Raw genomic sequence first — 13099 nt, 5'->3', positions numbered from 1 at the left:
CTAAGAATTTAGGACTCCAATGTGGATTTGATCCATTATTTTCTTCTACTTCTCCCCTAACAGAATTAACTTTGCAGGAGTACATATTCTGGACATGGGATCACAAGCCAAGATTGTCAAGCATTAATTATTATTATTTTCCTTTGACTTAAGGATCCAGGAAGAGAAGCTGCCAGTCTCTCCACCTCTGCCAGCCTCACAGTCTCATCTTCAGGCGTAGTGAGAGCAGTGAGCTAGCTGCCCAAGGGCTAATTTGTTTCCAAGGGGAGTCCAGCTCACACAAGAGGGAGGTAATTAGGCCTCCCCCTGAGCGTCCCTTGAGGTACTTTTAAAAACTTTACTTTGGCAACAAGACCAGAAACGGTTCAGACTGGAAATCATTGAAGCCTCTTGTAATGTGGCATGTTGAGTTAAAGCCAAGTTAATATTTAGCGGATTATAGAACTCTGAAAAAGATTTCTATAAAGTTACCTCTGGAGTTAAAAGTGACAAATGAAAGAGAAATAACAACCCCCTGCATGAGCCCAACCCACTGGCCCTCAGCAAGTAAACACACACAGGACGAATGGCTCCACCGGTGCTCTTTATATTTGTGATGCGTTTCCTTGCTCTCCAAGGAAAGCAGAGTTTATCTCCAGAAAAGGGTGTTGGTTTTGAACAAATTCTCTCCTGTCTTTTTATGACAAATTTAAAAACTAGAAGTGAAGGAACAGTGGATGTTTATTATAAACTCTAACTTCTCTCTACCATGTCCTGACCTCCTAACCTATTGGAACGAAAACGGGTCCTAACTCCCTGCCAGCAAAATTCTGTGACAAAACCCAGGTGGATCGATGGCCAGTGACAAAACATTCTCTTTGGGCCATCTTGTGGCTTTGGCTGCCTTGGTGACTCTTCATTACTACCCCGTCCCCTAACTCCTGTGTTACACAAATCTCCAAATAATAAAAACAAGGAAGATTGTGTATAAGAGAAAGTCTTTGTGGTGAGAATTCCACTTACCAGCAGTGCTCATCAGCCTTAAAGGCAGATATCACTTCTCTGGCCCAGACATTTTATTATTTCTCCACTCTTCTTATCTAGTCTTTTGCAAATCCCTCATTTTACTCCTACTTTTCCTCCCTGCTTCTCTATATTTGATATTTACCGAATGACACTGTCCCACTCCCAACCCCCTATAGACCAGGGGAAGTGGCCCATGCCTCGTGGGCATCTGTAGAGCTCAGAAGGTTTTTGAGGTGCAGAGAGTAGGCTGGCTTTAGAAACCAAGGTGATCTTAGTTCATTGATTCCATAAACATTTCAGGTACCTGTGTGTGTCAAGTACTATTTCAGACACAAGAGAATAAAGATGAACAGTACAGATCCCTGCCCTCCAAGCAACAGGGATTTACCCCAGGGTCATGTTGCCAGATTTAACAAGTAGAAGTCCAGGACACACAGTTGCATTTCAGATAAAGAACAAATCATTTTTTAGTATAAGTTTAATCATTTTAGTGTAGTATAATACACTTTTAGTATGCCCCACTAGGGATATACCTACACTTAAAAAAATTATTCATTGCTGATCTGGACTTCAAATTTGGTTGGGTATCCTGTATTTAATTGGGCAGCCCTACCCTAGAGGCACTGGACTCGACCCTCTTAGGATCAGTGAATGTCTAGGGATAACCTATAATTTCTCTCATGCCCAAAGTTCTCTCTGAGGGATGTTACAAGGAAATCTGAGAATGAAAGAAGGCATGTTCCCAGCTATTAGAGGTCTGACTCACTCAGGCCATGGCTGCCTGACCAAAACTTGGTAACTAGAGACAGGGTCAAGGAAAGGGAGCTGAGTGTCCTCTCCTAAAAGTTTAATGCCATGACATTCTCCAGGGAATAGTAGTTCCCTCCAGGATATGGAATATTGGTCTGTCTGTGTCTAGACCACTGATATTTTCTATATATATTAATACACAAGATAGGACAACTTCTAAAGGAATAATAAAAATAGTAATATCAATTAATAATGACAGTAATACTAATAATAAAATCTCACATCTATTGAGCATTGTATTATCTGTTAGGAGCAGTGGTTCACACTAGTTCTGTTGTTTCATCTTTGCAACAACACATGAGTTAAGTACAGTTGTTTTTCCTGTTATACAGAGAGGGAAATTGATATAAAGAATATAAAAAATAAGATAAAGATCTCTGCAAGTAAAAAATTATTTAAGAAAGTCAGAAACTGATCTAATAAAATTATCCAGGGAGATTTACTATAATCATATGAAATTTAAAGATTTTGGAATAAAATGCTATTACTTAACTGTTATTATAACCCAGGTTTCTATGTAGAAAGAAACAAAACCCCAGTGAATTTGTGGGAGATTTCCTTTAACAAATCATGTTTTGAGATTTAAAAATTTGCATCATGGTCAATATCTGATGTATACATATTGGGTGTACTTCATGCCATAAAGTTTTATAAGTTTTAATAATCTCAGCCATAGAAAATTCTGAAATAAAGTTAAAAAATAAAGGTATCTTTCATTTCTGAAATGTGATTAGAATCCAGGGAATCAGAGAAATACTTTAGTTTGGTGACCATACATGGACTATCATGGATAGAAAATAAATACCTGCCCCTCAAATTTCTCATCTTGAGATAGTCATTATTTATGTATTTATTTATTTAAATGTTTAATGTTAAATGTTTAACACATACAGTGTTATGTTAGTTTCAGATATACAATATAGTGATTCAACAATTCCATACATCACCCATTGCTCATCATGATAAGCACACTCCTTAACCACCATCACCTATTTCACCCATACCTCACCCACCTCCCCTCGGTTAACCCTCAGTTTGTTCTTTATAATTAATTGATTCTCTCTATATAATTAGTTTGTCATTTTCTCTCTCCCTTTTTTTCTGCTTTGCTTGTTTTTGTTTCTTTCTTGCATTCCACATATAAATGAAATCATGTGGTATTTGTCTTACTCTGACTGATGTATTTCACTTTGCATTATACTCTAATTGATCCATATTGCTAAAAATGGCAAGATTTCATGTTTTATATGGATGAATAAAATGTGTGTGTGTGTGTGTGTGTGTGTGCACCCGCACACATGTGTATGTGTCTTTTTATACCACCATTTTATCTATTCATCTATCAATGGACGCTTGGGCTGCTTCTATACTTTGGCTGTTGTAAATAATGCTGCAATAAACATAGGGGTGCATACATATTCTTGAGTTCATGATTTTGTATTCTTTGGGTAAATATCCTATAGTGGAATTACTGGATCATAAGGTAGTTCTGTTTTTAATTTTTTGAGAAACTGCCACAGTTTTCCACAATGACTGCAATCCAACCAACAGTGCAAGAGGGTTCCTTCTTCTTCATATCCTCACCAACACTTGTTTCTTATCTTGATTTTAGCCATTCTGACAGGTGTGGGGTGATATCTCATTGTGGTTTTGATTTGCATTTCCCTAATGATGAGATGCTGAGTATCTTTTTATGTCTGTTAGCCGTCTACTCTTCTTCTTTGGAGAAATGTCTATTCATGTCTTCTGCCCATTTTTAATTGGATTACTTATTTGGTGTTGAGTTCTGTAAGTTTTTTTATATATATATATATTTATCAGATATGTCTTTTGCAAATATCTTTTCTCATTCAGTAGTTGCTTTTTAGTTTTGTTGATTATTTCCTTGGCTGTGCAGAGGCTTTTTATTCGATGTAGTTCCAATAGTTTTATTTTGCTTTTATTCCCCTTGCCTCAGGAGACATATCTAATGTTGCTACAGCCATTGTCAGAGACATTATTGCCTGTATTCTCTTCTAGGATTTTTATGGCTTTCAGGTCTCACATTTAAGTCTTTAATCCATTTTAAGTTTATTTTTGTGTATGATGTGAGAAAATGGTCCAGTTTCATTTTTTTGCATGTAGGTGTCCAGTTTGTCCAAGAGACTTTTTCCCCATTGGATATTCTTTCCTACTTTGTCAAAGATTAATTGACCATATAATCATGGGTTTCCTTCTGTGAAATCCTTCCTCTGTTCCATTGATCCATGTGTCTGTTTTGGGGCCAGTTCCATACTGTTTTGATTGCTACAGCTTTGTAGTATATCTTGAAACCTAGGACTGTGATACCTCCTGTTTTGTTCTTTTTCAAGATTGCTTTGAATATTCAGGGGTTTTGTGGTTCCATAGTAGTTTTAGGATTATTTGTTCTAGTTCTGTGGAAAATACTATTGGTATTTTTATAGGGATGGCATTAAATCTGTAGATTGATTTGGGTAGTATAGATATTTCAGAAATATTTGTTCTTTCAATCCATGAGTATAGAACATCTATCTGTTTGTGTCATCGTCAATTTCTTTCATCAGTGTTTCATTGTTTTCAGAGTATAGGTCTTTCACCTCCTTGGTTGAGTTTATTCCCACACATTTTATTGGTTTTGGCACAATTATCATTAGGATTGTTTTCTTAATTTCTCTTTCTTCTACTTCATTATTGTTGTATAGAAATGCAACTGATTTCTGCATATTGATTTTGTATCCTGTCACTTTATCAAAGTAGACTTTTTTGGGGGGGAAGGGTGGTGTTAAAGTTTTTTTATATATAGTATCATGTCATCTGTAAATAGTGGATGTTTTACTTCTTCCTTACCAATTTGTGTGCCTTTTATTTCTTTATCTTGTCTGATTGCTGTGGCTAGAACTTCCAGTATAGAAGTAAGGAGAGTGGACTATCCTTGTGTTATTCCTGATCTTACAGAAAGAGCTCTCAGTGTTTCACCATTAGGTATGATGTTTGCTGTGGGGTTTTCATACATGACTTTTATTATGTTGAGGTATGTTCCATCTAAACCTATTTTATGGAAGGTTTTTATCATGAGTAAATGTTGAAGTTTGCCAAATGTTTGTTTTAATCTATTGAACTGTTCATATAGTTTTTATTCTTTCTCTTTATTTCTTTATCCTGATGATGTGATGTATCAATTTGATTGATTTATGAATACTGAACCACCCTTGCATCTCAATAATAAATATCACTTAAAGGTGATGCATGATTTTTTTAATGTATTGTTGGATTCAGTTTGCTAGTGTTTTATTGAGGATTTTTGCATCTGTGTTTATGAGAGATATTTGCCTGAAGTTCTCTTTTTTGGTGATGTCCTTATCTGGCTTTGGAATCAGGGTAATAATGATCTTCTGAAATGAATTTGGAAATTTTCCTTCTATTTTTTTGGAATAGTTTGAGAAGAATAGGTATTAACTTGTCTTTAAATGTTTGGTACAATTCACCTGTGAAGCCATCTGGTCATAGGCTATTGTTTGTTGGGAGTTTATTGATTATAGATTCCATTTCATTACTAATAATGGGTTTGTTCACATTTTCTATTTTTTCCTGGTCCAGTTTTCAAGATTACATGTTTCTAGGGATTTATCCATTTCTTCTATATTGTCCAATTTGTTGGCCTAAATTTTTCATAATATTCTTATATAATCCTTTGTATTTCTGTGGTGTCACTTGTTATTTCTCTTCTTTCATTTCTCATTGTTTGAGTCACCTCACTCTCTGTCTCTCTCCCTCTCTCTCTTTATGAGTGAAGCTAAAGGTTTATCAATTTTGTTGCTCTTTTCAAAGAACCAGCTCCTAGTTTCATTGATCTATCCTACTACTTTTTGTTTTGTTTTGTTTTCATTTCTATTTCATTTATTTCTTTTCTAATCTTTATTATTTCCTTCCTTCTACTTGTTTTGGATTTTGTTTGTTCTTCTTTATGTAGCTCCTTTAGGGGTATGATTAGGATATTCATTTGAGATTTTTCTTGCTTCTTGAGGTAGGCCTGTATTGCCATAAACTTCCCTCTTAGAACAGCTTTTGCTTTCGCAAAGATTTTGGACCATTGTATTTCTATTTTCACTTGTCTCCATATATTTTTTTGATTTTGTCATTGAATTCTTGGTTGACTGATTTCTTGTGTAGGGGTATGTTACTTAATCTCTATGTACTTGTGTTCTTTCCAGACTTTTTCTTGTTGATCTGTGGTTTCATAACATTGTGGTCAGAAAAGATGTATGGTATAACTTCAATCTATTTGAGTTTATTGAGACTTCTTTTGTGAACTAATATGTGATCTTCTGGAGAATGTTCCCTGTGGACTTGAAACTTGAAAATAATGTGTATTCTGCTGTTTTAGAATGGAATGTTCTGAATATATCTGTTAGACCCATCTGGTCCAATGTGTCATTCAAAGCCGCTGTTTTCTTGTTGGTTTTCGGTTTGGATGATCTGACCATCAATGTAAGAGGGGTGTTAAAGTCCCCTACTATTATTGTATTACTATCAATGACTTCCTTTATGTTTACTATTAGCTGCTTTATGTATTTGGGTGTATAAATATTTACAATTGTTATATATTCTTGTTGAATTGTTCCCTTTATTATGATATAGTGTCCTTCTTTGTCTCTTATTACAGTCCTTATTTTAAAGTCTACTTTGTATGATATAAGTATTGCTACTCTGGCTTTCTTTCAACTTCCATTTGCATGATAAATGCTATTCCATACCTTCATGCTCAGTCTGCTTATGTATTTAGGTCTTATGTAAGTCTCTTGTAGGCAGCATATAGATGAATCTTGTTTAATTATCCAATCCGTCACCATATGTCTTTTGATTTGGACATTTAGTCCATTTATAGTTGAAGTAATTATTGATATAAATGTACTTATTGCCATTTTGTTACTCATGTTTTGGTTGTTTCTGTAGTTTTTGTTGGTCCTTTCTACTCTTCCTCTCCTCTCTTATGGCTTGCTGATTTTCTTTAGTGATACACTTGGATTCATTGCTCCTTTTTTTGCATATCTATTATGGTTTTTGATTTGTGGATGCTCTTAAGTTTGCATATAACATGTTATGCACATGGCAGTCTATATTAAATTGATGGTCATGTAAGTTTGAACCCATTTTTACTCTTCTAATTCCCATGTTTTAGGTATATGGTATCAAACTTTACAACCTTTTATTTTATGAGTTGCTTGATTGATTTTTATAGATATAATTAATTTTACTGGTTGTGTACTTCATACTTTTCTTACTCCTACTTATATCTTTCCTTTCCACCCAGAGAGTCTACTTTAACATTTCTTGTCAGGCTAGTTTAGTGGTCATAAATTCCTTTAACTTTTGTTTATCTGGGAAACATTTTTTTTAAGTTTATTCATTTATTTTGAGAGAGAAAGAGAGGACAAATCAGGAGGGGAAAAGAGAGGGAGAGAGAGAATCCCAAGCAGGCATCACACTGTCAGCATGTATCCCAGTGTGGGGCTTGAACTCACAAACCGTGAGATCATGACCTGAGCCAAAGTCAAGAGCTAGACACTTAACCAACTGAGCCCACCCAGGCACCCCTGTCTGGGAAACTCTTTATCTCTCCTTCTATTCTGAATGATATTTTTACTAGATTGAGTATTCTCAATTGCAGACTTCTTTTTTCCTTTCAGCACTTTGAATATATCATGCCACTTCCTTCCAGACATCAAATTTTCTGCTGAGAAATTAACTGACAGCCTTATAGGGTTTCCCTTGTAACTTTTCTCTCCTCTTGCTGCTTTTAAAATTCTTACTTTATCACAACTCTGCTATTTTATTTACTATGTGCCTTTATATGGATCTCCTTGGATTGGTTTTATGGGAGTTCTCTGTGTCTCCTGGTTCTGGATTTCTGTTTTCTTCCCCAGATTTGGGAAATGTTCAGTTATTGTTTCTTCAAATACATTTTTGCCCCCTTTTAATCTATTCTTCTTCTGGGATCCCTATAATGCAAATGTTACCACATTTGATGGTGTTCTGGAGTTCTCTAAGTCTTTTTTCTTCATTTATTATTTTTTTTCTCTCTCCTCTTCAGCTTGATTGCTTTCTATTACTCTGTTCTCCCAGTTGCTGATCTGTTCTTCTGATCCCTCTACTCTATTATTTATTCTATCTAGTGTATTTTTATTTTCAGTTATTGAGTTCGTCATCCCTGATTGGTTCTTCTTATATTTCCTATGTCTTTGTTAAAGAGTCCTCCACGCTTCTTCAAGTCCAGTGAATATCTTTATGACCATTACTTTACATTCTATATCTGGCATATTACTTATCTCTATTTCATTTAGCTCTCTTGCCGTGACTCTGTCCTGTTCTTTCATTAAAGACATATGGCCCTGTCTTCTCATTTTGTCGGATTCTGTGTCACTTTCTATGTGTTAGGAAAGTTAGCTTCAACTTCTGATCTTGAAAGTGGTGGCCTAATGAAGAAGTCCTGCAGTGCATTGTCTCTTCTTCACCAGAAACTGTTATTTTAGTAGTGTCTTCTATGTGGGCTACATGCACCCTACTGTTTTGGCTGAGCCACTTTTGTGTTCATCCCTATGATTTGCAATGGCTTTCTTTGTCTATTGTGGGTAGAATTTGGTCCCTGTGTTGTTATTGGGTCAGTTCAGGTCTGCCTTAGTCTTGAGTTGAGTCGCACCAGAAATTTGCCAGACACACAGTAGCACTGATCAGCAATGTGCTTTCCCTGTTGTGCCTCCTGAGAAGGTTTAGTTTGTTGTTGGGGCTTGCATTCAGACCAGATGTCTGCCCCTAGCCCACTGGGGATGTGTCTGCAGGAGAATATGTGGACAGAGCTTGTAGTGTTAGCATGGTTTGCCCAGGTGTGTCATGGGAGGGGACCTTGAGCTGCTTTAGAAAACTGCAGCAGGGCCAGAGGGGGCATATCTGCAAGAGAAGACAGGGGTGGGGCATGGTGTTAGCACATTAGGTGAAGAGTGTTCCATAATGTGCTGTTCCCTCAGCTGTCCATGTTTGTAGGCTGGGGGTCAGAGTAGGGAAGAAATGTTGCTTGCCATCTCCTCTCTTCCTGGAGAAGTCTCCTAAAGATGTCTGCTCCTCTAGCACATGCTCTGAGATTAGTAAGTAAATCTTCCTATATATCCCAAGCATTTTCCAAACTACTTCTATGCTGTATGTCTGCAGAGCTGTTTGTTGTGCTCTCTCTGTAAGGGCAGTAACTCAATTTCCTCTTCCTCTCTGGCTCTTCCAGGGTGGAGCCTGCTGATTTTCAAAGTTCCAGATACTAATCTACTATTGTAAGAACTCACAAAATTAGTCCTCTGTGGTTTCCAAAGCAACATGTTATAGGAATTTATCTTACCTGTGTGGGTTCCCCATACCTGAGATCTTTGATGTGAAGGGTTGTTTCTCTCCTCTCTTCATGCCTATGGTGTCCCTTCTTCTGTGGACAGTCCCGTGGGTCCATTCAGCTTCCACTATGTCTCTACCCTTCCTACCCTCTTCATTGTGGCCTCTTCTCTTCATTTAGCTGTGGAGAGTCTGTTCTGCCAGTCTTTAGGTCATTTTCTGAGTTGTTCACACTGATGTGGGTGTTATATAGTTCTATCCTTGGGATGAGGTGAGCTTAGCATCGTCCTACCCCACCATCTTTTCCAGAAGTCCTATTGGATCTTTGAAAATTAACCTTGGTAATCATCATGGTTTGTAAATTACCATCCATGATAGTCCCATCTTTTTTTCAATTGTAATGGGAGTATAAAGTCCAGCTTTTAGAATCATCTGGCTGGAAGATGTCAAAACCTCCCATCTATCTGTGGGTAGCCAGTATCATATGTATCATAAAGAGATACATGTTCATGATTATCCTTTATTCCCATGTACTGATTCTTCAAACCTACTCATGTATATTTCAGTGAGGCATGGTATGGATAATAACTTTTGCATTATGTATGCAAAACCAAGGAAGCCTATAAAAACTATACAAATATGTATTTAAGTTTTCCTAGCAATAGCTTATTAGACAATACACAATATCTTAGTTACTTTAAGGGATAATCTACTTGTTTTCCCAGTGGCACCATTTATATCTGTCCCTGGGCTGGACTAACAGGGTAATTCTAAAAATGTGTGGGCCCAAAACTATGAACCCTCCCTCAAAGCCACTACTCCTCTATGGTCCAGCCAGAAAACCTGCCAAGTAACCTTCCCCAGTACCCACCATACACATGGCCACACAATGGGTGGAATGTAATTGAAAAAAATCTGTCACCAGCTCTTTCATGTTAGTTTTCCCTAAAAAGCAGTGCCATTAAAAAAAAAAAAAATTATATTTTCTCGTCCTCACCTATATACTATGCTAGGTTTACTTTGGCTCTCAGAGGAAAATAGCCATATGGTTGAAAAAGCCATGATTGTTTCGTATGCTTGAGGTCCTTTTCATCAACCTCCAGAAAAAATGGTAAAGAGGGCCGAGTAAATATACATAGACAAACCGACAGAATCATTAAGCCATCTTGATGAATGGATTTCTAGAGATTATTAACCCTTATGTTTATAAGGAAGGAACTAATAACCTCATATGATAGGATTGATAGTGATTGCTAAATAGAAATTAAAGTAGCTTTAGGCTGGCTAAGGCAGGTCAAGGAAAATAAACACACACTACTTTTCTGTAATCATTCAGCACCTTAGTGAGCATCAGTGAGCTATTTCTGCAGCTTATCACTAGGCCTCTACTCTGTTTAAGGCATGTATTAGTCCTTAGAGGGGTTCCAAAGCTATTCCACAAATAGCCCCTGCCTTAAAGGAGGTAATTTTAATGAGTCACAGAGTGTTTTTATAAGTACTGCAATAAAAAAAGATAGTTGGAACTATTAATACCATTCATGGAAAATCTCTTTCCTCCAACATATTAAAATTCAGAAAGATTTTTCTTATTTCATAACATAAAAGAGTCACAGTGATAGCCATAAAATTAACAAAACCATGACTTTACACAGTCCATTTGAAATGTTCTTATTCTGTTAATTTCATTCCAAACAAATCAGCGAATAACAATTTTCTAAAAAATGTCTGGCATGAATTTCATATGAAAGCCATGCTTTTGTAAAGCTGGATAAGGATATGGTAGATAACTAAAAAACTGCTTTTTATTCTCTGCATTCTTCCAAAACTCTCCTTCTAATGTAAAATTGATATAAACACCCATATTTATAAACTTCTGGCAGAAGAAGCTATAGAAGCCATTTCAACGATCTGTGTTCATTGTTCACCTGAAAGTAATGTAGCATTGTGTGTCAACTACACTCTAATAAAAAACAAAATTTTTAAAAAAGAAAAGTTAAAAAGGAAGTTTATTGTTTTAATTTAGTTTAATGTTTTTATTTTATTTTTGAGAGAGAGAGAGAGAAAGACAGAGTGTGAGGAGGGGAAGGACAGAGAGAGAGGGATACACAGAATCTGAAGCTGACTCCAGACTCTGAGCTGTCAGCCAAGAGCCGACACAAGGCTCAAACTCACGAACTGTGAGATCATGACCTGAGCCAAAGTTAGATGCTTAACCTACTGAGCCACACAGATCAGTTCACTGTTGGCAACAACAAAGAGCCCTAGAGTGTATCACTGCAGGCAAAATTATGCAAAGGGTTCAAATTACACATAGAGTGATCTGTGATGTTAGGGCTACAGAAGGATAGTTGGAAGCTGAAGAGGATCCGTATGGTTGCATGAAGAAAGCCTCCAACTCAGACCACTCCCACTAGCAGGCCAGACACCTGCCGGTACATGATGGTTGTATAGTGCAAGGACTTGCAGATGGCCACATAACAACCATAGGCCATCACACTAAGTAGGATGACCTCAGCAGCTCCAAAGACATGTTCTCCAAAGATTTAGGTCACGTTCCCACTAAATAGGATGGTCTTTTCATAGAGTGAATCGACAATCAGTTGAGGGGTATTGTATAGAGGAATAGCCAGCATCAGTAAAGAAGAGATAGGCCAGGAAAAGGTACAAGAGAAACCCCAGTGATGGGCTGGCAGTGATGATGACCATAATGAGCATATTTCCTACCACAGAAATGATATAGGTGACAGAAACTAGAACAAATATAATATTCTTTAAGAAAAAAAGGTGGGGGGCACCTGGCCCGCTCAGTTGGTGGAGCATACAACTCTTGATCTTGGGTTTGTAAGTTCAAGCCCTACATTGGATGTAGAAGTTACTTAAAAAGAAAATCTTAAACTCTATATCCATGTAGTTACCCAATAAATATTTGTTAAATGACTAATGAAAAATGTATCAGGGGGCACCTGGGTGGCTCAGGCGGTTAGTGTCACTCTTGGTTTCAGCTCAGGTCATGATCTCATGGTTCGTGAGTTCAAGGTCAGTGTGGAGCCTGCTTGGGATGTGCTCTTTCTCTCTCTCTCTCTCTCTCTCCCTTTCTCGCTCTTTCAAATAAACTTAAAAAATGTATTAAATAAATTTTTCTACTTTGAATACGAATCAGTTTGAATATTGAATCAGTTCAATAGAGAGTAACACTGTTCTGAGGGTATACGTGACCACATTTAATGAAATGATTTTCGTTTTTTTAGGAGAAAACCCAGCAATGAAATTGAATTCCCTGAGAAGCTGGAAGAAATCAAGTTCACTGTGGCTGAAGATGATGACCATGAAAAGCTCCAAGTTAAAATACAGGCTTTTGAAGACAAAATAAATGCTGAGAGCAATACTCCTAGCTCTATGAGAAGATACAGTTTGGGCCAATTTTCTAAGGAAGAAAGAAAGGACATTAGATTTAACAGGTATATATTTTGCTTGGCTGTTTTTTTAAGTATGCACTTCATGTTTGCATGTTTTGTTATTGCGTGTTTTTTTTTTTTAAATATCTTTTACCTTTAGCACCCAAAGTTTCATCTTCTCATGAATAAAATGGCATTCACGGTGCTTCTGTTATCCAAAGAAGCTTGCTATAATGAAAAGAAAATACAGGGGCTCCTTGGCGGCTCAGTCAGTTAAAAAAATTCTGAGTCAGTCTNATACAAATGGCAAACAAACCTGTGGCTTAGTTTTTAAAAATACTTTTTAAATATAAATATGTTATATGGAGAATGACTATCAAAAGCTTCTCCTGTCGGGGCGCCTGGGTGGCTTAGTCGGTAAGCGTCCGACTTTCACTTAGGTCATGATCTCGCGGTTTGTGGGTTCGAGCCCCGCGTCGGGCTCTGTGCTGACTGCCAGCTCAGAGCCTGGAGCCTGTTTC

General features: G+C 37.0%; 1 protein-coding gene across 2 annotated transcripts in view; it reads left to right on the top strand.

Moving 5' to 3' along the window:
• The window catches only part of VEPH1 (ventricular zone expressed PH domain containing 1), a 217766-nt gene that overhangs the window by 109857 nt on the left and 94810 nt on the right, over window positions 1-13099 (top strand). For both annotated transcript variants that reach the window (XM_077750127.1, XM_077750126.1), the window contains exon 7: window positions 12432-12641. In XM_077750127.1, the coding sequence (XP_077606253.1) occupies window positions 12432-12641 (210 nt within the window). The remainder of the gene's footprint in view (window positions 1-12431; window positions 12642-13099) is intronic.

This window comes from Crocuta crocuta, unplaced genomic scaffold, assembly GCF_008692635.1.
Source record: "Crocuta crocuta isolate KB4526 unplaced genomic scaffold, BGI_CrCroc_1.0 scaffold19, whole genome shotgun sequence".
NCBI classification, from domain to species: Eukaryota; Metazoa; Chordata; class Mammalia; order Carnivora; family Hyaenidae; genus Crocuta; species Crocuta crocuta.
The sequence above is the reverse complement of the archived record's forward strand: the minus strand, read 5'-3'. Positions and strand labels throughout refer to the sequence as shown.